Raw genomic sequence first — 26,103 nt, forward strand, 5'->3', positions numbered from 1 at the left:
AACATTTAAAGGTTAATTAGTAGTAACCACTTCCCGACCACCACACGCCCATATACGTCAACAGAATGGCACAGGCAGGCAAATGGGTGTACCTGTACATTCCTTTGAATTTGCCGCCCAGCGGGCGTGTGCCCGCCGCGCCCCTCAGGAGTGTGCTTGCGGGTCCCGGAAATTAGATGTTCGCCGGTGGCCTGCGATTGCAGTCAGGAGAGGCAGAAAACAAGGCATTTCCCTGTTCTACCTAGTGACAGGAAAGAGATCTACTGCCCCCTGTGATCAGGAGCAGTGGTCGCTGTCATGTCACTGGTAGCCCATCCCCCCACAGTTAGAACACATCCCTAGGACACACTTAACCACTTCATCACCCCCTAGTGTTTAACCCCTTCCCTATCAATGTCATTTATACAGTAATCAGTACATTTTTATAGCACTGATCACTGTATAAATGAAAATGGTCCCAAAAATGTGTCAAAAGTGTTCGATGTGTCCGCCATAATGTCACAGTCATGATAAAAATCACAGATCGCCACCATTGCTAGTAAAAAATAAATATTTTAAAGATGCCATAAAATGACCCCCTATTTTGTAGACACTATAACTTTTGCGCAAATATTACGCTTATTGTGATTTTTTTTACCAAATATATGTAGAAGAATACATATCGGCCTAAACTGAGGAAATTTTTTTTAAAAAAAAATTGGGATATTTATCGCTTTGCATCAACTTTGTTTGGGTACATCGTCGCACGACCGCGCAATTGTCAGTTAAATCGGCACAGTGGCGAATTGCAAAAAAATGGGCCGGTCATTGGGCAGCCAATTCTTCCCGGGGCTGAAGTGGTTAAAGTATTGGAACAGGTTCTGAGTAGGTCATAGACACAGTTATCTCTCTGCTGTAGTCAAGAACTATTGCAACTGTGTAACTTTATCATAACAGGAAGAGGGTTTCTCATGGTGGTCCCTGTCATGATGCCCCATCCTAATCCCTTCTAACAACCTATTTGTAAAGAAAAGGCCGAGTATCATTCTTTAAAGTGTATGTAAAATCAAAACTTTAAAAAAAAAACATTTTTTTGTATTGGATAGTGTGTGTGAAAGGGTAAATCCTCTTTCAGATTTATATTGCTGTGCGTTCTGGCTTATTTGTGACCTGTGATCATTGTCTTTGATACAGAAGATCATGAGAAAGCCTCAATTTTGGAGTTGTCATAGGTAGGTGAGGGAAATCCTTCATTGAGTAAGCCTGTTCTGGTGAAAGCTAAGAGAGGATTTTTTACCCTCACCTTTCTCTTAATTTGCTGTTGTATATCTTGGACAGGTAATGAAGGAGGATCACAGAACACAAACTGCAAAAAAAATTGCTACGCTATCCAAAATGAAAAAAAACACTTATTACTGTACATGAGTCATCAACATGAGTCATGAACTAATTCATAATTACCCTTTAAATATTGCTAGGTATTTGTTGAGAATGTATCAGATAGCCTATTAGTAAATAGGCAGAACTGTGAAAATCACATAGTTCTTCATTATTCCAAAATAGCAAATAGAAACTAAAAAAAATATCAGTGGAATTCTCAATCTATTATAGGATCATCTTCAGTAAGTGAAATATACTTTAAATCCTTAATTTCAGCCTATTAAAAAAGTGCACCAACTTGGATGTTTTGTAAAAAGTAAATACTGAAAAAATAAAGAATTACCTTTAAATCCAGCCATAACTATAATATATTATACATTTTGCCACATGTCTAAATACAAAACATGGATCTGTTCTTCCTTGATAGTAATTGTTTTGACCTATATAGATAAAGTCTTAATGTATTCTTCTTATTTGTTCCGTAAATTTGCTAAAGCGTCTCCCAAATATCACTGTGAATGTGTTGACTGATAATCTTTTATTCGCATGTACAGGAGACCTGAATCATTTTGTAGCAGATCTTCACCTCCCTCTTTCTACATTGCAGTAACCTCCCAGTTAAAGATCCTCATGTAGACATTGCTTCTCCAGTGTATCAGGCTGTGCTTAAAAATCAGGTCAAAAGTGAAAATGATATTGATGACTGGACACGTCGTGCTGCTAACCTGCAGTCCAAGTCATTCCGTGTCCTTGCACAGATCACAGGAACAGAATACAGTAAGTTGAAATTCAAATGTGGCAGAAAAATATTTAAATGCTAGTAAATTCTGGCTGTACTTTTTATTGGTCTATTGTGAGTAAACATGTTGGACCACCCTGCTCTATGCCCACCATTACAACTATACAGTTGGATAAAGTGTATTAAATTAATGTTAAAGAACATAAAGTGAACACTGGAAGCTTAGAAAAAGAACCTGCCAATATCATGTTTTTTAATGCACAAGTTTTTCTTAATCAGATAATAAGCACACTACATTTTTAAACTGTTTAATGATCCTACTTGATGAAGAGTGTTCAACCCACCTGATCCATGCTACTGACAATAGTTGCAAGGACAGCTAGAATACTAATTCAAGGTTCTCATTGTTGGAGTTCAGATAGACAATTATGACACAAAGTAGAGGAAGCCTGTATGGTAGAACTGATTTACTAAAGAAAAATAGGGAATTTTCACTTTGCAAAGGAATTTTCTAATAGCTTAGAGCAGGGATCTCCAAACTACGTTCCTCCAGCTGTTGAAACTATATGTCCCATGAGGCATTGTAAAACTCTGACATTCACAGACATGACTAGGCATGATGGGAATTGTAGTTCCTGAACAACTCAAGGGACATCGTTTGGAGACTCCTGGCTTAGAGGATGAGGGGAAGAGCTGCTGACTTCCATTATCCATCATGTGCAAGAAAAAATATTGTTTATTCTTGCCAAAGATAATGAGGAAACTTGATCGAGGTTCCCGATGCAAAACTTATTACTGTTTTTGTATTTTTTTTGTTATGAAGCTCTTGTTCAACGGTGTGAACGGTCAATGATCTGTTGTTTTTTTGTACTTTTGTACTTGTCTCTTATTGTAAAAACTTAAAGTGGAGCTCCACCCAAAAGGGGAAGCTCCACTTAATCGCACCCTGTCCCCCTCCACTGCCACATTTGGCACTTTTTTGGGGAGCGGGTACCTGGTCTTGATGGGTACCCACTCCTACTTCTGGGTAAGATTGCTGCACCGATTTACAAGCATTTCTGGCCCCTCCTCCTTCTCCCTGCTGCCTTCTGGGACACACACAGTTTCCAGAAGGTGGTGGGACCATTCAGAAAGCGCAGTGCAACTCGCAGATTTGCAGTAGGAAACTGGCTGTGAAGCCTGAAGACTTTACTGCCAGTTTCCCTTACTTACAATGCTGACGCATGCACCTGATTGACAAATCGTCTCAAGGGGCTAACATTGTGGGATCCCTGGACAGATAAGTGTCCTTATATTAAAAGTCAGCAGCTACATTATTTGTAGCTGCTAACTTTTATTTTATTTTTTTCCAGACAAGAGCTTCTCTTTAAATAAAAACATTGGAAACAAAAATACTGTGTTATCATTTTCATTGCACTTGATTGGATATACTTCGCAAGTGGATATTCACCACATTCACTTAGCTAAAGGAAAATTCCCTTGCAATGTGTACAGCCTGATTACCTTTAGTAAATCAGCCCCAGTGCGTGTATATTAAACTGCTGTGAATAGACCACCAAACAGCAATGTTACACAAAGCAGTAAGTTTGACCTTTGTTATAGTATAATTAAAGACAAAACTTTTTTGAGTTTTGGATAGAGTGCACAGAGATCATAAATCTTGTCAGGTGTTTATTGTTGCCTGTGCCCCCGTTAGAGAGATTCACCATCTATATTTGTCTTGTATTCCGTTATCATTGAAAGTGAAAGTAATTGAAAATCCTAACATTTAGGTTGACAACAGAACAAGAATAAAGGGGAAATCTTTGAAAGGAGACACTAATTCTGGGAAACATGGTGACATCAAATAATCCCCTCACTTTGGAGGGACATCCTCTCACTTCCTGTTTTGACTGTTGGACAGGAAGTGAAGGGAAATCTCCCTAATGGGACACATATAGCAAGTGCCAGTTAAGACAGTTTGGTTTCGCTCTGCTGGAACCTTATTGTGAAATCAATACAATTTTGCTAGCTTAACATCAAGGCAATACATGTTGGTACAGGTGATAAATTGGTTGTGTTAAAAGCTTTTCTGATAATTCTTAACTTTTTGAAACACTTAAAGGGGTTGTAAAGGAATTTGTTTTCCCCTAAATAGCTTCCTTTACCCTAGTGCAGTCCTCCTTTACTTACCTCATCCTTCGATTTTGCTTTTAAATGTCCTTATTTCTTCTGAGAAATCCCCACTTCCTGTTCTTCTGTCTGTAACTACACACCGTAATGCGAGGTTTTCTCCCTGGTGTGGAGAAAGCCTCTTGAGGAGGGAGGGGGCGAGCAGGCAAGTCAGGACCCTCTCTACTTTGCAGAGAGAGAAAGGAGCTGTGTGTTAGTGGGCGTCATAACACTCCTGCTCGCCCCCTCCCCCCTCAAGAGGCTTTCTTCACACCAGGAAGAAAGCTTTGCATTACGGTGTGTAATTAGGGACAGAAGAACAGGAAGTGAGGATTTCTCAGAAGAAATAAGGACATTTAAAAGCAAAATCGAAGGATGAGGTAAGTGAAGGAGGACTGCACTAAGGTAAAGGAAGCTATTTAGGGGAAAAAAATGTTTCCTTTCCAACCCCTTTAATATAGACCACATAGGTGAAAAATAGCTTATCCTAGCCAACCATTTTTAACCAAAATCCCGTAGATTAGATCAGAATGACATACCATGCTCAATGAAAAAATGACCTGCTAGTCATCTGATATGTAGAAGTAATTTTCCTTTTTTTTCCTCCTACAGTGCAAGACCCTGATGAAGATGCACTGAGAAAATCAAGGTAGGCAACTAGCAGCAGAACTATGTGGCCATCTTAATAGATAACAAAATGCGTAAAGCTCTGAAGCAAAATTAATAAACATAAATTAAAATCAGATTTAACACCTAAGTTAATCTGCTATTGGCTTTCAAATTGGCAACTTTATGTACACCCAAACCATAGATGATCTATTTTTATTTAAAATAATGTTTCTAGAGAATTCATCTATAAATGATGCTGTGGCATGTTGATATGTGAGCAATTTATTTGGATATTTTTATCTGAATACAACATCGTACACATACAGAGTTCTACAAGAATATACCGACATGCAGTTAACAAAGATTTCACACATAGGATTGTAATAGAACTTCTGTGAATTTTCTACTGAATCATCACTCATTAATGTAAAAAAAAGATGTAAATACATATACTATAATTCTAACAGTGAATACTGTATGTATTTTACAATACAACCTAAATCAAGTGTCCTGTTTCTGTTACGTAGGGACCATATACAGGAGAAATCATATCTGTAGTATAGAGGATTTCAGTGGTTCTCATTTTTCTTCTGTTACTACCATCACCTATAGAGATAGAAGATAATCTGGCATGAAGCAAAGTACTTATCCCAGAAGCCTTTGATATAACCAGCCATTAACTGAGTTAAATTACTGCTCTGAAACATGTGCAGCCTCTAAATTTGTGAAAACCGTTAATATTTCTGAATCAGTGTTTTGCTTCATATATAATACCTTTACTCTGAATGGTTTACATTTGAAGTGTCAGCAAGGCTCGCCAAGACAAATGGGTAGACTAGACTGACCACATTTATTATCGCCCAACATTCAACTATTAAACAGTTCCCCTTTTTCCTCAATCAGAATACTACAAGACATTTAAACCATTATACAAGAACAGATATAGGGCCAAAATGTAAAATATATGTGATTAGTGCATTTGAATAAAAAAAAACGAATTTCAGTTTATACAGCAGATATTGCATATTAAAAAGTTGAAACCTCCTTGAAAAGAACTCCAACACAACAAGAGAGATGTGTGTTATTTTACCAAGAGGTTTGGCAGTGCCATTGTACTATTCCACTTGATGTTTATAAAATATCTCTAGATAAACACCACACTTAAATGTTTTGATTATTTTTTGTTTCCTTTTTTTCCTGTTATCTTTGGCTACTTTTGTAATGAATCAATTAGGATGATGGCTGGTTGTGTGGTGTGCTTGCAATTGTAGTCATTATCCTTGTTTTACAGAAACATACATTTACCTTATCTGGAAAAAAAATGCTGTAGGTAGAGAAAAAAGATCCCTAAACATTTTTATTACCCCCTGGAATTAAAAGAAAAACATCTTAGTGCAGAGAACATATTGCAACATTTAGCTGTGTGTTATGGTCTTAAACATGAACTTTTCAATCACTGAGGCATCCTGACAAATGACTATCCAAATAAATTGCTGTATTTCTAGGCAGGGGAGTGAAGCTCACTATCCCTAACCCCTTCTTTATTCCTCCTCTCTCTCTCTCTCTCTCTTTCTCTTTCTCTGTTTCTCCATGCCACAGGGAAAAGTTTGAAACGGAACGTAACAGCCCACGCTTTGCCAAATTGCGCACCTGGCATCATGGCCTTTCAGCACAAATCCTTAATGTTTAAAGTTAAATGCCCACGTGTAACACAATATCTATTGAAAAGCAATAAAACACTAAAATATTCTGCATCACTATGCAGAGACAAACTACCATATACATAAAATATAAATATATATAAATAGAAAAAAATAAAAAATAAACCACAGGGATGTGTTCTTTTAGTGCCTGTCATTACCTTATTTTCCTGTTATCCTTTTAACCCACCATTGTCAAATAAATATAATCTAGTCGTTATTGGCATTTGCTTTGTGTTGCATTTAGATCCTAAAACTGCTGTTTGGAATCAAGTTTCTCTTGTATTTCCTTTCTTTTAAATAAAAAAATTCTAAAAAACTAACTTTTTCAGGTGTTGTGTGATCTTGGTAGACATTAGTTATTTGGAAAATAGGGATTGCTATAGGGGTTTAGTAGGAAGCGTGCCTGCTATGCAGGTGTATGTTCAACACTGGCTTAGTGGAAGAGATGCAAGGTTACCAAGCTTGACTAAAATATAGGTAGATGGGACTGTTTTATTCATGTAGTTTAGATATTATTGTATTGTGAAATAAAGTATAGGAACAGGCCCTGCTGTGTTGTTGAATTGCGGTTCCCAAAACACTTTGCCAACAGTTATACAGTTGCTTAATTATTTTATTGCTTTCCTGTACAGATACAATAGTAGTAGATTGGGTTTCTTTTGTAAATGCTGTTTTCTAGCAACCCTTTCAACTTTCTGATCCCTTTTGTGGTGGATGTTGGCAATATCTGTACAGTTGGGAGCCATGTTAATGACAGTGCACATCATTTTAAAAACGTGGTTAAGCCTTTAGTTTGTATAGTGTGTGTATGGGTTTTACTGTTCGAACTTACATAGATTCTATAATCATAATTTTCAGATATAGTAAGTGTTAAAAATTTATGGGCATCCCTTGATAGTCATTCACTCATTTGTCACTTAAAATGATAATTGATCCACTGGATGATGTCTAGATTACAGTTTCTTTTCAATGGCAAAGATGCCACGGAAATCTTAACACAATTGATATTCCTAATGCTAAAAGCAGTATGCATTACTTAAGCTTCTAGATATAACAGAGATAATAGAGACTTATGATATTTCTCTTCAGTATCAATTATATATTTTGTAACTGTTAAACGTAGACTAGAGGTAATAGCTACTTAAGGGTTCATTCATTAGGGTGTTCATAGACATTATATGATTGGAATCCAAGATGGATGATGTATTATAAGATGTTATATTGCATTCAATGTTGTACTGCTTTGATGTTTAAATTACAAATGAGATTTCCTGTATTGTTTTTCCCTCATGATGATTTTCTGTAATAGAACCACATTATGTGTTTGTGTTTTGTGTTGTGATAATAAAGTGGTTCATAAAAACATCATGCTGTATTTGCTTAAATTAAACAGTAGGGTTAATTGTTCTAAAGACAACTAGAGAAGCAGAGCTTAAATGATAACCTAAAAGTCTACAAACATCATAACTGAATAGTCAAAACACGCGTCAAGTATTTGATCTTGCTAAAATATCAATTGTTTAAATATAAAAGCCCTATATCAGAAATTTACCAGTGTTACTAAACATTTGTTAGCATATGTAAGCTGAATTTACTACAGATCAAAAGAAGAAAAAATACCTAGGTAGTTAGCTAAAAAAAATCTATAATATAACAAATTCCATGTAGTTTTCAGATGATGTCTTTTTTGCATAACATTAAACTGTTGCTTCATTAATATTTAACTGTTACAACTTTAAAAGTACCTTTTAAAATGTCTCAAAAAGTGAGCAAAAGCAGAAATAAGCAGTAGTTAAAAGCAACATATCATCAATTGGAATTTGTGTAGCCTACTGGTATTCACAGTTGGTATAATTACTATGAGTTGCTTTGCACCACTGTTCTACACATTGTACTATAAGCAAACTTAATACTCAAATAGGTCTGGATTTGTTGTTACACATGCAATCTGATTTTTTTATTACTCTTTTCTTAAGATGTTTTCAAGGCATCGCTTCCATGATAAATCCAAAAGCAAGGTGGTAATGTTGTTAAAGATAGTGGTTAAAAGACATGCAGATGTTTTCTTCACCCTTCAGCAGCCAACCTGACATCTGGAAAAGCTAGGTTAGGACATAAATATTACATAATATAATGGGACATTTATTTAATTTAAATACAGAAGCTCTGATCAATGCAACATTCTTATAATGTGATTAAAGCTTCTTCAACTTTCCATGCAGCTTTTAACTATAATTAACGCATATGCAGTTGTATTTACCATCATAAACCTGCACGGCAACTACACAACTTTATGCACAGTCTAATAACTATTGTTTATACAATAATTGCTCTATTTCTCTGTTAAAAATAGTTCAAATGTTTTGACTCCATTTCATAATCATCCCTAAATACCTAATACACAGTAACAGGAACATAGGAAAGATATGATTAATCTATTCGCTTTTAGCATATTTACACATTAGGGAATATCAATTATTATTTTTATTTTTTTAAGATAAAGTACCTACCAATTATGTATGAATAATTAGTCTAATAATCACAATCTGAAGAAAAAGAAAATCTAAACAAAAAAATAGAGATTACAACATTACTTTAGAGAAGAGATGCTACCCATAGTAAACAATGAGATGTATTGCTATGAGGATCACCCTTTGCAAGCCCCAGTGTGCCTTTATTACAGTAAGACCTTAATGCCTTCCAAGACACTAATAACATGGTTTAGCAACTTAACTTCTGTTTGGTTAAATAACATTTCTGATACAATCAAGCTGTTCAGTTTTAGGAGTCCGATTTTTTTTTCCTGCCTGGTATTCTGGCTTTGCACCAGTTTGAGTAGGCAGGCCATGAAAACTTTAGAAACAGCTTCAGTAGATAAAATGTAGCGCGTGGGCAACCAATCCATCCTACCATCCCATACTGAACTGATAAGCCGCAAGCTTGTGCATCCATGAAGATGCTACCAATGGGCTTCCAGTGTTAATCTATACAAAAAAATATCTGCCTACAAGGTAAAATTGCTTGACTGGTACCTGTATAAAAAACACCCTTATCTGCTGTGGCCTGCGCTTGTTTAATTGGACTAACCTCTTATCCTTTCCCTTCCTCTTCCCTTACTATCCTGCTGTTCAGTTTATGCTTTACATTGGCTAGATATGCAATATAATTGGATTTATATATTGCATGTGGTGAATGCAGTAAGTCTGCATGCTTTATACACGAGAAAATGTGTATTTATTATTTTTGAATTGATAGCATACTAGTGTATTTCATGGCTGACCCTGAAGCCAAATTGTGTCTGCTCCCTGCATTAAAGATCTGACTGGCATGGAGTTATGTCTTGCCTTGGTCACTGACGCTTGTACTGGATCTTGAAATGTGCTCCGTCATAATACTTGCTTTTTTTCTATAACCAGTGCTTAATATGCCTGCACAGAGATTTCTTTATAGAGTAGACGTTAACAACAGACATTAACAGTACTAGTCTTATCTCCTTTCTTTTACCATTAAACCTGTGACAAATATCTTTGCGCTTTAGTTTTATCTCTCGACTAGGGGATAAGTCATGTCAATATAATGGGGTGGCAAGGGACTTGTATAGATTAGTCATAATAAAAAAAAAATAGATTCTTGAAGCAAATACCACAACTGCTTCCAAAATACTTTCAACCTCTTTGCTTCTTTGTCTTGTATGTGAAATCATTAGCCTATACATAAATGTGCATACCATCAAATACATAACCTGACTAATCAAACATTTGTTTATTAAACATCTTCCTAGCTATCTTAATTATCCCTATCCAGTAATCGTGTACACTGTTTCCTGATTAGCTTCTCTCTCTTTGTGCTTTTGGCTCATATCCTTCATTTTCTTATGGTCATTCACCCTGATAAACATACAGTGAGGAAAATAAGTATTTGAACACCCTGCTATTTTGCAAGTTCTCCCACTTGGAAATCATGGAGGGGTCTGAAATTGTCATCGTAGGTGCATGTCCACTGTGAGAGACATAATCAAATTTTTTTTTTCCAGAAATCACAATTTATGATTTTTTAACTATTTATTTGTATGATACAGCTGCAAATAAGTATTTGAACACCTGTCTATCAGCTAGAATTCTGACCCTCAAAGACCTGTTAGTCTGCCTTTAAAATGTCCACCTCCACTCCATTTATTATCCTTAATTAGATGCACCTGTTTGAGGTCATTAGCTGCATAAAGACACCTGTCCACCCCATACAATCAGTAAGAATCGAACTACTAACATGGCCAAGACCAAAGAGCTGTCCAAAGACACTAGAGACAAAATTGTACACCTCCACAAGGCTGGAAAGGGCTACGGGGAAATTGCCAAGCAGCTTGGTGAAAAAAGGTCCACTGTTGGAGCAATCATTAGAAAATGGAAGAAGCTAAACATGACTGTCAATCTCCCTCGGACTGGGGCTCCATGCAAAATCTCACCTCGTGGGGTCTCAATGATCCTAAGAAAGGTGAGAAATCAGCCCAGGACTACACGGGAGGAGCTGGTCAATGACCTGAAAAGAGCTGGGACCACCGTTTCCAAGGTTACTGTTGGTAATACACTAAGACGTCATGGTTTGAAATCATGCATGGCACGGAAGGTTCCCCTGCTTAAACCAGCACATGTCAAGGCCCGTATTAAGTTTGCCAATGACCATTTGGATGATCCAGAGGAGTCATGGGAGAAAGTCATGTGGTCAGATGAGACCAAAATAGAACTTTTTGGTCATAATTCCACTAACCGTGTTTGGAGGAAGAAGAATGATGAGTACCATCCCAAGAACACCACCCCTACTGTGAAGCATTGGGGTGGTATCATCATGCTTTGGGGGTGTTTTTCTGCACATGGGACAGGGCGACTGCACTGTATTAAGGAGAGGATGACCGGGGCCATGTATTGCAAGATTTTGGGCAACAACCTCCTTCCCTCAGTTAGAGCTTTGAAGATGGGTCGAGGCTGGGTCTTCCAACATGACAATGACCCGAAGCACACAGCCAGGATAACCAAGGAGTGGCTCTGTAAGAAGCATATCAAGGTTCTGGCGTGGCCTAGCCAGTCTCCAGGCCTAAACCCAATAGAGAATCTTTGGAGGGAGCTCAAACTCCGTGTTTCTCTGCGACAGCCCAGAAACCTGACTGATCTAGAGAAGATCTGTGTGGAGGAGTGGGCCAAAATCCCTCCTCCAGTGTGTGCAAACCTGGTGAAAAACTACCAGAAACGTTTGACCTCTGTAATTGCAAACAAAGGCTAATGTACCAAATATTAACATTGTTTTTCTCAGGTGTTCAAATACTTATTTGCAGCTGTATCATACAAATAAATAGTTAAAAAAATCATACATTGTGATTTCTGGATTTTTTTTTTTTGATTATGTCTCTCACAGTGGACATGCACCTACGATAACAATTTCAGACCCCTCCATTATTTCCAAGTGAGAGAACTTGCAAAATAGCAGGGTGTTCAAATACTTATTTTCATCACTGTAGGTTAGCATTTTAAACTTTACTTTTCAGCTTTGTTTGCAAACATTTTCTAGCCTAATTCCTTTCATTATATATAATTTCTCTATAAATTTAAATTGACAATTTTTTAGATTTTATGACTTAAGACCAACAATGATCACCCCTTTTATTCAAATAGAGACTTGTGTCTAATAAATTGCTATAAATGGACCCAGGGAGAAGCCAAACAATAAGTTGTCAAGGTCCTCCCTTTTATCTTTGAGACGCTGAATAGAAAATAATTATTTTGCAGGTAGAAAATAAAACATTAAAAATAAAAGCTGCTGGCAACAACACAATAGGACAACTTGTGAAATGGCAGAAATAAAAATTAAAAGTTGTCACGCTAAACATTCAATTAAATGTGGTGAAAAGAAGTCCATAAAGTGAAGCAGTGCATGCTATTCTTCATAGCGATGAAAACGATAATTCAAAGTCTAAAATTCTTCTAGTATGCACTCAATTTGAGTAAATAAGGTGAAAAAAAGTGCAGATCACCCACCCAAGTGCACCTCCATCATAAAAAAATCATATGAAATGCCTCCTTACTGGAAACCTAGACTCCAAATTATAAGATTCTAGAAAAGTGCTGTTCACAAATCCTTCCCCTCTGTTATGCTGATGAGGGTAATGTCATGGCTAATGATGAGGATCCCTCCATCACAATGCCCATGGGAAAGAGATAAAGAATACCCACATAGTGTAAAACTGTTTGTTTCTGTCCTGAACAAAACCGTTTCATTGTCCTGCTTCTGGCTTGACTGGATTTGATAAATGAATCAGCTATGACATTACCCTCAATATAATAGAGGGGGAGAATTAGACCTTCTGCATTTGTGAGCAGCACTTTTATACACTCTTGTAGATGAATGAATCAGCTGGTGAAATGTCTGAGCTCTGGCGGGCATTTTTTATCTCTTTCCCATGGGTGTTGTAACAGAGGGATCCTCATGATCCTCATGATTAGCCATGGCATTACCCTCATTAGTATAATAGAGGGGGAAAATTAGACCTTCTGCATTTGTGAGCAGCACTTTACTACACTCTTATAATTTGAAGTCTAGGTTTCCGGTAAGGAGGCATTGTTTATGATTTACGGTGGAGGTGCACTTGGGTGATCGGCACTTCTATTCACCTTATTCACTCAAATTGTATGCATACTAGGGGGATTTCAGACTTTAAATTATTGTTTTTATCACTTCAAAGAATAAGCATGAACGGCTTCACTTTATGGACTTTTCACCACATTTAATTGAATGTTTAGCGTGGCAACTTTTAGTTTGTATTCTTCTTTTGGAGCAACCTAACCTGTCCCCAGACAATCAGCTGCAGAGAGATCTGCTGCTCTCTGTAACGGTCTGATGACCAACCAATTGGGTCAGAGATAGAACTGTGCAGCCAGCAGTGCTTATGTTCCCTATTGATTGCACAGCTTTAGCTTTGACTCAGCAGTGAGCATGTTGGAACTCTACAGAGAGACCACAGCTCTCACACAAAGAGCAGCACAGTGCTCTCTCCACCAGTCGCACTTTGTTCTTTGCTCAGCTACCAAAATGATCTGAGGGATATTCCACAAGATATAGGTGAAATCCTACAAAACATTATTTAATATAATAAACCACAATTGCCAGGCACTCGTATTTATTGTATGTAAGAAATTATAGGATAACTTACTGAAAATTTTATTTTTTTAACTATGCTTTATATTTAACTGCATAAACATTCCGGAGGTAAATCAGCATAGACAGAATAAAAATCAAGTCTTTAAAGAAAATTATCACCAGCTTCAGTACTTTGGAGCTTTCATAGTAATAACAGTGTGCAGAGAATATGTCCCTGTGTTTAGATTGCAAGTACACCTTATTTGGTAAATTCAAAGGTGATTTTTTTTTTTTCCATCAAGGCCTGTAGCGTGGGCTGTTTTTTTTTTCTTTTTTAAAAAGTGGCTGAGAAGAGAGAATTCCTTGTTTTTCTCATGTAATCCATACACTTTTGCAGCTGTTCAGTCACTGTACAGTACACATGCATCCATTTACTTGGAGTATTAAAAAACAGATCTGAAGGCATCTATGGTGCATTAACATGTAGGAATGCATTTATGATGTATAAGAGATTTGATGTGTTCTAAAATGTCACCTCATGCTGTCACAGTTTTATCACTGCACAGTGACTGTATGGGCTTCACAAGAAAGTATGCCCCCCTAGCAATGCATGTTAAAATGTCTATGTAATAATCATAAGCATAATTTGTTTTCTTACAACTGTGTTATCAAGTACATTCTTTTGTAAAAAAAAGGATGAAACAAAAATTATTTATTAACATATAAATTGATAATATGGATGTGCTCATACTACATTTCTTTTAAATAGGTTTTAGTTATAGTCTCTATTCAAGGATGATTTTTGTTTTTCATAATACAGAAGCATTTAACATTAACCAATAAACACTTTTTTAGTTTCTTTATAACATGGATCCAGTCAAATTAATGGGATCTTATATGTATTTTGTTTTAATTCTTCTTAACTAAAGAAGCTTTTTGAAGTGAACTAAGGTTTAATATTCTGATAATCCTTTAGAAATTGTTAATTTATCTAATTATTTCCCTTTTAAAAATTGATTGGTTAAAAAAAGGTTACTTTTTAGATTTTCCAGTTAAACTATATATATAGCATGTTACAATTATAGTATAGTATAGTAATAATTTGCCACAATGTAATATTTAATAAAAAAAATATAGAATAACTTGATTCATTGTTTTTATTTTTTCAAATCTTAAAATAGTTTACAAAGAAGAACTTAAATTGAATTAAGTTACATATAATAATAACTAATATTTGTTAAAGAGAACCTCCAGCCAGTAAAAAAAAAAATTAAGTCAGCTACTACAAATACTGTGCCTGCTGACTTTTAATACAAAGACACTAACAAACCCTGGGATCCAGCGATGTCATTACCCAGGCCAGTTCTTAATTGGTCTTTGGGTCCCCAATATCGCCATCTTGCTTGTGGAAAACCAGCTGTGACTTACTGCCCTTCACAGCCAGCTCTCTACTGCGCATGCGTGAGTTGAGCTGCGCTTTCTGAATGGACCTTAGGGGGGGGCAACTTTTGCTTGGCTTGCTTCGATGAGCTGAACAAAAGTGGGAGCAGGTAAAAAAATATTCCTAATATTGATAGGGGGAGGGGGGGGTAAGAAGATCTTCCCTTTTCAGGTGATTTTTTTTTATTCTAAATATAATAATAATAATAATAATAATAATAGGCATACAACATTTAGATTCAGCTATATTAAAACATTTGAACAAATAAGCTGGAATGAAAAATCAAGGTAGCTCTCTTACAATAAAGATTTGGATATAATGTATTTCTAAAAATAGGCCAATGCTTACTACATCGTAGTCATCATAACATATTTTCACCACAAAATTAAACATTTAATGCTAAAAAAAAATTGTAGTAAACTAAAGTAGGCTATTTATGTAACAAATGACTGGTAATTTTTAGGTTTCTGTGTTTTGGGCCATATAAATGTCCTTTGTTATCATTGTGTATTAACCAATATTGTTTCTTCTTCCCATCCTGTCTCTTTCTCTTAACACAAACCAACTCCCCTGCCACTGTCTCTAAAGTCCCACATTATGTATAGGTGAACAATATGGCAAAAAATTATGACATATTATTGTTTGGGGAAACTTGCATTTTAAATAAAAAGTAGAGTATATAACTAAAGGCCTAATGCTGCTAGAAGCCTTACCCAACTGCTTGCTTTATACATAGATTCTATGACTTTTGGAGCACCTTCTTGCTTTATTGGACACGCCTCTGACTTTCTTGCTTTGAGTGATCTTTAACTTCCACTGCATGTACTTTTGAGGTTCTTGGTATATTATTGTTTTTACTTCTCTTTTACCACTGTGTAATCTCTCATTCCACCAGCTTCAGTCTACATCCGTGACTCACCATTAGCCTTGGTTGAGAAAAAGAAATCAAGATAAAAAATCGAAGTGGAAATGTAAATTTGGTGACATTTGTATTGTATTTTGATGTTGACTAGCAGTTAAAGGTCTCCATATCAAAATATCTTTATTGGCTTTTAAAATAACTGAAATTAAGTTATAATTTGAAAAAAATTACCCCCCTCCTGTTAAAAACATTTTATAAATGGCAAAGTGAGTGAGTCATGGCTCTGTTGCTAATTACATATAGCAGGGATGTCCCCCATTCATCTTCATTCATACTGCCATCACGACTGGGGACTCTTGCCCTGAAGAGGTGATTGATCTATTCTGAGTCTCTTGAAACACATTCACTGTGTCCTCTTCTTTCGCAGCAGCAAGGAAAATGTACCCAAATCTCCTGAAGCAAGGTAACTTGTACAATGGACTTTGTTTCTCTGGGACTTATACAACACCAAAATACAGATTAGAGCAACAGGGAAAATGCACTTATATTACCATTACAAGAATGTTTAAAAAAAAGCACATTTATGTTGTTTATAATTTATAATTGGGATTCAAAGTCATTAAGACAGTCCATAAAATGAACATACATTTTACTGATTAACTGGTTTAAACAATTTAGAGAAAGTACAGCTAAGAAAAATAATCAAACTACAAATAATGTCTTTAATATTGTAAAGCCACTCAAGAAGTTAGGTGCACCTACTATTCAACTTTCTACAAATGTCAATCCACTCAAACCTGACATTTTAGTTTAGTTTTGACTAGATACCAGGAGACTGAATTGCACATAGTCTTCTCAGACATATCTTTGTCTTAGTTCATAATTTAAACAACCATTATGATCTTTTCTGTTCTTTAAATATTACAATGCAGTTGTTGTAGAAGGGGTAGGAAGAGTATGCTTAAGCAGAAAAATGTTTTATAGAAGTCAGAGGTATGGTTTAAAGTGAACTAAAACAATTGAGGGTCAGCACAGCATTTGTCATAATGTGCAAGTATGCAGAGGATACTTGCGTATTATGGCAGACTTACCCCACAATCTTCTTTTCTAGCAGAGTTAAATGAGTTTTTGCAAAAAAAGACATACAAAGTATATTTTTACCCCAAAAAACTCTACCTATTACAAATGTCTTTATGTTTAGTACCACTTTAAAGCTCCAGGACCCTGAATCAAGAATTAAGACAGCCCAAACGCTACCCTTTTGCACCCAAATACTTTGCAAATGAGAACAAGAAAAATATACTATTTCAAAATCGGGGACTAAAATGTACATGGAAAAAAAATCTGATTTTTTTTTTATTATTATAAGAATTTTCTTTAATTTTCTCCTATTAACTCTAAAAAAGGGCAAAGACCTTTCCAGTCTGTTAGATGTGATTTGATGATGTAAGTTGGAAGCCTCACATCATACCCCTAGTGAGGTAGGAAATACTCTGATGGTCAGTCACTATTTTCTGTTGACTGGCAATACTGTTGTGCAAGGGTGCATTTCAAATGGCATAGTGCAAGAAAGATGGGAACTTGGTGAGTCTGGAGTCATTGTTAGACATTGGACTTGACGTCAGTTGGTACTGTAGGGCTTCGAGGTGCAGTAAGATCTTCACTATCACATGTGCACTACAACTTTACATTACATTTCAATATACAGTGTGACTGATTAACTAAAGGTAAACAGGCTGTTCACTCCACAAGGGAATTTTCCCTAGAGCTTAGTGAGCTAAGTAAAGCTCTTCTGATTTACATCATCCAATTTTGTGCAAGCAAAATGTTTTGTTTTCCTTGCAAGTGATTAAAAAGTGAAACCACAGCATGCACCCAGCTCCTAGGCAAACTTTTTTGCAAAATGAACAGCCAGATTGCCTTTAGTAAATCAGCCTCAGTGTGTAATAAACCTTTATTATGATACAAGTATATTGTACTGAGGCAGAGCAAATGGCAGGGAACCTAATGGCCCCCAGGAGTAGGGGTCAACTCACAGCAGAGACTCATGTTCTTTTAAATCTGATAGGAATCTCCAAGATCTGTGAGCATTTTATCTGAAGAGTATAGACCCATCATCAATATCAGTTGTGACTGACCACAAATAAATGGCATACTGCGCCATAACATTACATTACCTATCTTGCTAGTGATGATTTACAAAATATTTTAGTCAAGGTCTTAGATTAATGAACCATGGTGCTGCTTTAAATTTATTTTTGGGAAAAAAATCAAACAGCTTAACTTAAATTGTTTTGATGTTCACTTGGTAAGTCTTTCAAGTCTGATAAATTATCTTACAATAGGAAGACAAAGAATAAATGAGATGTCTACTAGTCCCACTGCACAAAGCACTAATTTCTTCAATGTTTATGAATATATAATGTTTATATTGCCATGCATGACTACATGCACCAGGTATTTTGGCTTTTTTTTTAATATGCAATTGCATACATTCTAGATTAGGTTGACAATGTTGGAGAGAATAGATGCTCTCCATAATGATATAGAGGGGTATGAAGTCGTCATACAATTTATTAAAAAAAAATACTTAATGAGGACAGTCCTTTTTAACAGTATTGCTGCTATCAGAAAAAGGTCAAGCCAAGCTATAGTTCTGGAAATGTATATTTTTAATAGGTTAGTTACGCTATTAGAATAGCTCTACTTTGTATTAACTGTCATGGTTATATGATTTGAACCCTTCTTTGGAGTGTGCTGAAAGCACATCGTCATTTCTGTCACCCAGGCCTGCAGGTACCTCAGTGTCACAAGGTATCACCTCAAAGCTTTGGCAACCTTCTAAGCCAACTACCATGAATGCCACCCTTGCCCAAACAAATGCAATGCCTGCCAGAGGTTATTCCGTGAGGTTTGGTGCAAATACAAGTCCAAGAAAGCCCACTTTTACAAGTCAGAAAGTGGTTAAGCCCTCACCCCCAATTACTTCCGCTTATAAAAGGTATTAAGGTAACAGATATTAACATAATAATCAGTGTTTTGAAGATTGAAGTTCTTCATAATAGCTTCCTAACAATGTACTGGTAAAGATTTGTGAGTTTTATTACGTATTGGACAGCAACACAACTAATTTTTATATTTAACATTTAGTTCATAATTCTACCAATGAAAACCCAGCACGCTCACATCAGAGAAGTACTAGTATAATATTTAGGGCTACTCTGCTAATGTTCTTCAATGCTTCTATAGTAGAACTTCTGAAATTGTGGTCAAATAAATGTGTTTATGGAGTTTCTAATGATGCTTCAAATTGCTTATAACCTTATCTTTAGAATATGCCCATTAGTCCACACTACAAATTCCCCACTTTAACTAGCGTTTGCAAGATTTTTCATCTTTCTCAAAGAGTAGTTTTTACTACAACATAAAGCAGTTGCCCCAATTTGTCAAGTTTGGTAGGTTACATTTGATGTTTTTAAAATTGCATTATTTTTTTTCCACTAGGAGTAAATGTGTAGTACCCGATTGCCTTAACCAGTTACTACTGATTTTTTTTATTCAATATTCAAGTTATTACATCAACTAAGCTTTATTATTCCATTAAAGCACATAATATTCCCTCACAAATTCTCCAAGCAATATTATGTTTCAGCACCTCATTGCTCTGGTAGCTTAATAACATACAACAAACATTAATGAATTTGAAAGAGTTGGAAATATAACTCCTTCATCACCTGGGTGGACTTTGTCAGGTGTGCTGTAAAATATGTCAAATATGTGGAAATATGGTTACCAGTAAATCTAATTATAGTCTATTATTCTACACAGAAGCAAGGCATATGGCTAGTCATGGGAATATATCGCAACTATGTACAGAAAATATTTAAATTATTAACCAACATACAGTATATTTTATAGCACATTTTAGCACATTTAATCATGGTATGAAGTAAAACATGCTTGCAGACCATGTTTGTGAAAATACACAGAATCCTGCTGATTTCATAAATTAATCTTGCTGCTTATGTAGAGTAAATAAACCTACCCCTTTGCTCAAAAGCATGTGCACTTTCCTAGTATCCCTTAACACAAATAAATGGTCATGAAGAACGATTCCAATTGTTTTTTTCTATATTTAAATTCTAGGATAAGTAGGATAATTTATGCTTAAGACATTCAAAATAGTGAGGTGTTTGCATCGTTTTAAACACACAAATCCCCATGCTGTCTGAGGAGAGATGACAGAGCGTGTGTTTCTACAAAGTAGAAAACACGCTCTGTCAAATCTCCTATTTAGTACCATCCCCCCACAGTTAGAGCACACAATAGGGAACACAGTTAACCCCTGAATCGCCCCCAGTGTTAACCCTTTCCCTGCCAGTGACATTTACATAGTAATAGCACTTATCGCTCTGTAAATGTCAATGGATCCAAAAATGTGTCAAAAGTGTCGGACCTGTCCGCTACAACGCCGTAATACAGCAAAAAATCGCCGATCACCACCATTACTAGTAGAAGAAATAAATTAAAAAACGCCAAATAAATGCCATAAATCTTTCCCTTAGTTTGCAGACGCTATAACTTTTGCGCAAACCAATCAATATACGCTTATTACAATTTTTTTTACCAAAAATATGTAGAAGAATACATCGACCTAAACTAAGGTAAAAACATAAAAAAAAAATGGGATATATTTACTATACCAAAAAGTAAAAGATATTGGGGTTGATTTACTAAAGGAAAATCCACTCTGCACTACAAGTGCACTGTAAGTGCAGTTGCTGTAGATCACTGTAGATCTGAAGGGAAGCTTAAAAATTAGGTGAAGCTCTTTTTTATCATCTAATCATGTGCAAGCAAAAATGCTGTTTTTTATTTTCCTTGCATGTCCCCCTCAGATCTACATTGACTGTGCTTGAAAGTGCAGCGCACTTGTAGTGCAAAGTGGATTTTCCTTTAGTAAATAACCCCCACGTTTTTTTTTTCGAAATTGATGATATTTTTTTGTTTATAGCGCCAAAAATTTAAACCGCAGAGGTGATCAAATACCACCAAAAGAAAGCTTTATTTGCGGGGAAAAAAGGGACATCAATTTTGATTGGGTACAACATCGCACAACCGCGCAATTGTCAGTTAAAGGGAGGTCAATTGGCAGTCAAATCTTCCGAGGCTGAAGCGGTTAATCAGGTCTTAGTTCCCAAGAGATGAGGAACCAAAAGTGTCTGCTGCAATGCTCTCCCCTAGCTACACCTCTTTTATATCAACATGAACACTCAGACCTAATTTAAAGGTTCTCAATCTCAGCATACATATCTTTTCCATTTAATGTCATGGAGCTTTATAGACTTTTTCAAAAAGCTTGAAAAAAACTTGTGCAGTCTATTTTGTAGCATTTGTCTATCCTAACCTGTCCACTATTTAAATCTATGTATTCTCTTTCCCTTTCCATGTCCTGCTGTTACCACATAACAGAGCTCACATGTCCCATCCATTCCACAGCACAGAGCTCACCTGTCCCTTCCATACCACATCACAGAGCTCACATGTCCCATCCATTCCACAGCACAGAGCTCACCTGTCCCTTCCATACCACATCACAGAGCTCACATGTCCCATCCATTCCACAGCACAGAGCTCACATGTCCCTTCCATTCCACAGCACAGAGCTCACCTGTCCCTTCCATACCACATCACAGAGCTCACATGTCCCATCCATTCCACAGCACAGAGCTCACATGTCCCTTCCATTCCACAGATCACTCGTCCGTTCCATTTCACATCATAAAGCTCACCTGTCTTTGCTATTGCACATAACAGAGCTTGCCTTTCCCTTCCATTGCAGAGAACACAGTTCACTTGCCCATTTCACTTCACATCATAGCGCTAACCTGTTCCTTCCATTCCACAGCACAGAGTTCACCTGCCCCTTATTTGGAAGGAAAGATTTTACCTGCCCATTCTTTTCCACAGCAGAGATTTTGCCTTCTGCTCCCATTCCACAGAACAGAATTTACAAGCCTCTTCCATTCCATAGCACAATACTCACCAACCTCTTTTATCCACAGCACAGCACCCTTCATAAGCAAAGAAGACAACTGTCCTCCCTTTACAGTAGCATGGGTATCATCTGTCATAGCTATGAAACAACACAGGGATGTTTCTACTCTCTAGTATGGAGTTCATCTGTCCTTTCTACCTTCTAGCTTGGAGTCCTTACTGTGTTTTAGCTTGGAGCCTACCTGTCCTTTCTACTCTGTAGCTTGAAGCCCATGTGCCCTTTCTCCATGTAGCATGTAGCCCACCTTTCCTTTGCACTTTCTATCTTGTGGCTAACCTGTCTTTTCTACTCTCTAGCAAGAAGCCCACTAATCTTTTTTACACTCTAGCCTGAAGCCCACCAGTCCTTTCCACTTTCTAACATAAAGCTCATCTGACCTTTTTTTTTAGCAGGCAGGCCATCTTTCCCTTCTACTTTTGAGTCTGGAGCCCACTTGCCCTTTTCTACCCATAGAACCCACCTGTCTTTTGTGCTTTCTAACGTGGAGCCCACTCCTCCTTTTTTCTTTTTACTTTTTAGCATTCTGTCCTTTCCACATTCAAAGATGGAGCTCAGATGCTCTTTCTACTGAGTAGGTTGAAGCCCACCTGCCCTTTCTATTCTCTAGCATTCAGCCTACCTGTGCTTTCAACTCCATAGCTTAAAGCCAACCTGTCCTTTTCTACTTCCTATCTTGAAGCTCACCTGTCTTTTCTACTTTCTAGCTATGAAGCTTACCTGTCCATTTTACTCTCTAGCTTGAAGTCCATCTGTCCTTTATCATTTCTAGCTTGGAGCTGACCAGTCTTCTCTCCTTTCTAGCTTAGAACTCACCTGTCTTTTCTGATATCTAGTGTGAGATTGTCTGTCCTTTCTACACCCTAGCTTGAAGCTCCCCCTTTCCTTTTACTCCCTAGCTTGAAGCCCACCTGAACTTTCTACTGTCTGGCATAGAGCCCATCTGTTCTTTCCACTCTCTAGTTTGGAGCCCAGCTCTCCTTTTTACTTGCTAGTGTGAAGTTTACCCACCTTTTCTAGTCTCTAGTATGGAGGTCACCTGGCCTTTTTATTTTTTAGCTTGGAGCTGACCTGTCCTTCACACTCTCTAGCACGGAGACCACCAGCCCTTACTACTTGGCGACCAGCTGTCCTTTATATTTCCTTGCCTGGAGACTAGTAGCCGACCTAACTCTGAATCTAAGCCGACCTATGTTTAAGTGTATTCTCTAACAGAGAGCCGACCTAACTCTGAATCTAAGCCGACCTATGTTTAAGTGTATTCTCTAACAGAGATACACTTAAACATATCTAAGATAGGACGGTTTGCGCCGTCCTATCTTAGATTGCAATGTTCTGGCTTACCACTAGGTGGCGCTTACATTGCGGCCGGCCTAGATTATGTAAATGAGGGGATACGACGATTCACGACAATTCACGAGCGTACGCCGGGCCTACACCGTCGCATTACGTCGTTTCCGCACGCGATAGGCCGCCTAAAGTTATTCCACCTATGAAGTGGAATAACAATGTTAAGTATGGCCGCCGTTCCCGCCGCGAGGTTCGAATTTTTTACGTCGTTTTCTCAAGTCGTCCACAAATCGGGATTTACGTCGTTTACGTACGCGTCAAAATCAATAGGCCCGTACGGCCTACTTAGCCTCAATGCGCACTGGGAAATGTAGTCACCCGGCGCATGCGCAGTGTAAAAAACGTCAAAAAATGTGAGGTCAAGCCTCATTTCAATACTACACGCCCCCCTCCCAGTCATTTGAATTAGGCGCGCTTATGCTCGTTTTAGGCTACGCCCCCTGAAAATTTTAAGGTAAGTGGTTTGAGAATCACTACCAACCTAAATAATTTACGGCGGTGTAGCCTAAAAAGAGTAGGCTAGGCCGTCCTAATTTTAGGCGCCCCTACGTGAATCTACCCATAGGTGACTTTTCTACTTGTGTGGAGTTCATCCATCCTTCTACTATCTAGCATGTAGCTTACCTGCCCTTTTTATTCTCTGGCTTGAAGCTGTCCTGTCCTTTCTACCCTATAGCCCACCTGTGTTTTCTACTTTTTAGCTTGGGGCCTATCTGTCCTTTCTACTTTGTATCTTGGAGCTCACTCTCCTTTCCATCTTCTGACATAAAGCTCACCTTCTCTTTCTATTGACTAGCTTGAACCCCCACCTGCCTTTTCTACTGTCTAGCATGAAGCTTACCTGTCCTCTTTATTCTTTAGCATGGCACCCATCTGTTATTTTTTTTACTCACAGAAGTTGTTATCACATGCCTATTCTACTCCCTAGCACAGATATCACTTGGTATGTCTACTCTTTAGTATGGTTCTTTCCGGGCCCTCCTCGTTTCTAGCTTGGAGATCACCTGTCCTTTCTACTCTCTAATGGCCTTTCTGCTCTGTAGCTTCAGTTTAACTGTCCATTCTACTCTCTAATGTGCAGCTCAACTGTCCTATTCTATTTTTAGCATGGTGTTTTCCTGGCCTTCCTACTCCCTACCGTGGAGCTCTCCTTCCCTTTCGACTATCTAACTTGAAGCCCATTTGTCCTTTGCACTCTCTAGAAGTGAGCACACCTAGCCTACTCTCGCCTATAATTTCTACTTTCTAGCATGGAATTCATCTACACGTTTTACTCTCTAGCTTGGAGGCTTAGCTATGTTTCCTACAATCTAATCCTCCTTTCCTTTGTTACTTTTTTTGTAACTTTTTTTTTACTATGGAGCAATAATGCAGCATGTCTGTCCTTTCTATTTCCAAGCAAAGAACACATCTGTCCTTTCAATTTCCATGCATGAAAAATGCCTGTCCTTGCTATTTTAAAACAAATTTCACCTGTCCTTTCTAACTATTAGGGAGCTGAACTGTAGTTTGCAGTGTTTAGAATAGATTGTATCTATGTTTCTACTTTCTAGCATGGAGAGAACATCTACTCCATAGCCCATCATTCTTATACTTTTCATTTAATTGTGCAGAAATTACCTGCCATTTATGTTCCATAGTGCTCATTTAAAGATCACTTGTGCATTTTATATCACAGCATGGAGGTCAACTGTTCTTTCTGTGCTCAAGCATGAAGCTGTACTGTCCTTTTTACTCCCTAGTCTTGCTCTTCTATACTGTCTATTTAATTGCACAGAATTCACTTGTCCTTTCCATCAGAAAATGCCCAACTCTAATTCATTCCCTAGTTTTAAATTCACGTCCTTTTCATTCTCTAGCATGAAATCCACCTGACTATTATACTCTCTAGCTCTACTGTCCTATCTACTGTCTAGCATAGATCTCATCTGTCTAGCATGGAGCACATCTGTCTTTTCCATTCTATAGCATGTTCTTTCTATGCAAAGCATGGAGCCCACATGTCCTTTCCGCCATCTAACTTGGAGCCCACCTGTGCTTTCTCCTTCTTATTTTCTAGCATGGAGCTTGCCTGTTATTTCCATATTCTATGCTCACATGATCTTTCTCCTGAGTAGCTGGAAGCCCACCCAGTCGTTCTACTCTCTAGCTTGGAGATTACCTATTCTTTCCACTCTCTACCTTAGTACCTACCTGTACTTTCTAAATCTTTCTAATCTCTGGCATGGAAATTCACCTGCCCTTTCTACCTAGCTTGAACCCCACCTGTTCTTATTACTCTCTAGCTTGGCCCGACATTCTTTTCTACACTCTAGCTTGAAGCCCACCTTCTCCCTCCTTCCTTTCCACCTCCTAGCTTAGAGCCCACCTTTCCTTTCTGTTTGTAGCTTATCTGTCCTTTCTACTTTCTTTAGCATGTAGTTCACCTGTCCTTTCCACTTTCTGGCATGCCCTTTACATGCTCTGTTAATTAACTTGAAGTCTGCCTGTCCTTCTTACGCTCTAGCAGAGAGCCTCTTCATCCTCTCTACACTTTATTTTTGAGCTTACCTGTCCTTTCTACTCTCATGCATGGAGCTAACCTGAACATTTTATTCTCTACTATGGTGTTCATCTTTCCTTTTGACTTTCCAGCGTAAAGCTCTCCTGCACTTCCTACTCTCTAATTTGGAGCCAACCTGTCCTTTTCTACTTTCTAGCATTGAGCTC

The 26,103-nt window shown here is 37.4% G+C and overlaps 2 protein-coding genes across 5 annotated transcripts in view; both read left to right on the forward strand.

Annotated features, from left to right (window-relative positions):
- The window catches only part of LDB3 (LIM domain binding 3), a 135,046-nt gene extending 127,120 nt beyond the window's left edge, over nt 1-7,926 (forward strand). For all 4 annotated transcript variants that reach the window (XM_040320520.1, XM_040320521.1, XM_040320522.1 and 1 more), the window contains 3 exons: nt 1,967-2,136; nt 4,862-4,898; nt 6,458-7,926. In XM_040320520.1, the coding sequence (XP_040176454.1) occupies nt 1,967-2,136; nt 4,862-4,898; nt 6,458-6,548 (298 nt within the window). In that variant the 3' untranslated portion in view covers nt 6,549-7,926. The remainder of the gene's footprint in view (nt 1-1,966; nt 2,137-4,861; nt 4,899-6,457) is intronic.
- An 8,321-nt stretch (nt 7,927-16,247) lies between these two features.
- The window catches only part of LOC120910437 (LIM domain-binding protein 3-like), a 66,712-nt gene continuing 56,856 nt past the window's right edge, over nt 16,248-26,103 (forward strand). The window contains exons 1-2 of the mRNA XM_040322195.1: nt 16,248-16,255; nt 16,378-16,452. Of these exons, the coding sequence (XP_040178129.1) occupies nt 16,248-16,255; nt 16,378-16,452 (83 nt within the window). The remainder of the gene's footprint in view (nt 16,256-16,377; nt 16,453-26,103) is intronic.

This window comes from Rana temporaria, chromosome 8 (assembly GCF_905171775.1).
Source record: "Rana temporaria chromosome 8, aRanTem1.1, whole genome shotgun sequence".
In the NCBI taxonomy this organism is placed as follows: domain Eukaryota; kingdom Metazoa; phylum Chordata; class Amphibia; order Anura; family Ranidae; genus Rana; species Rana temporaria.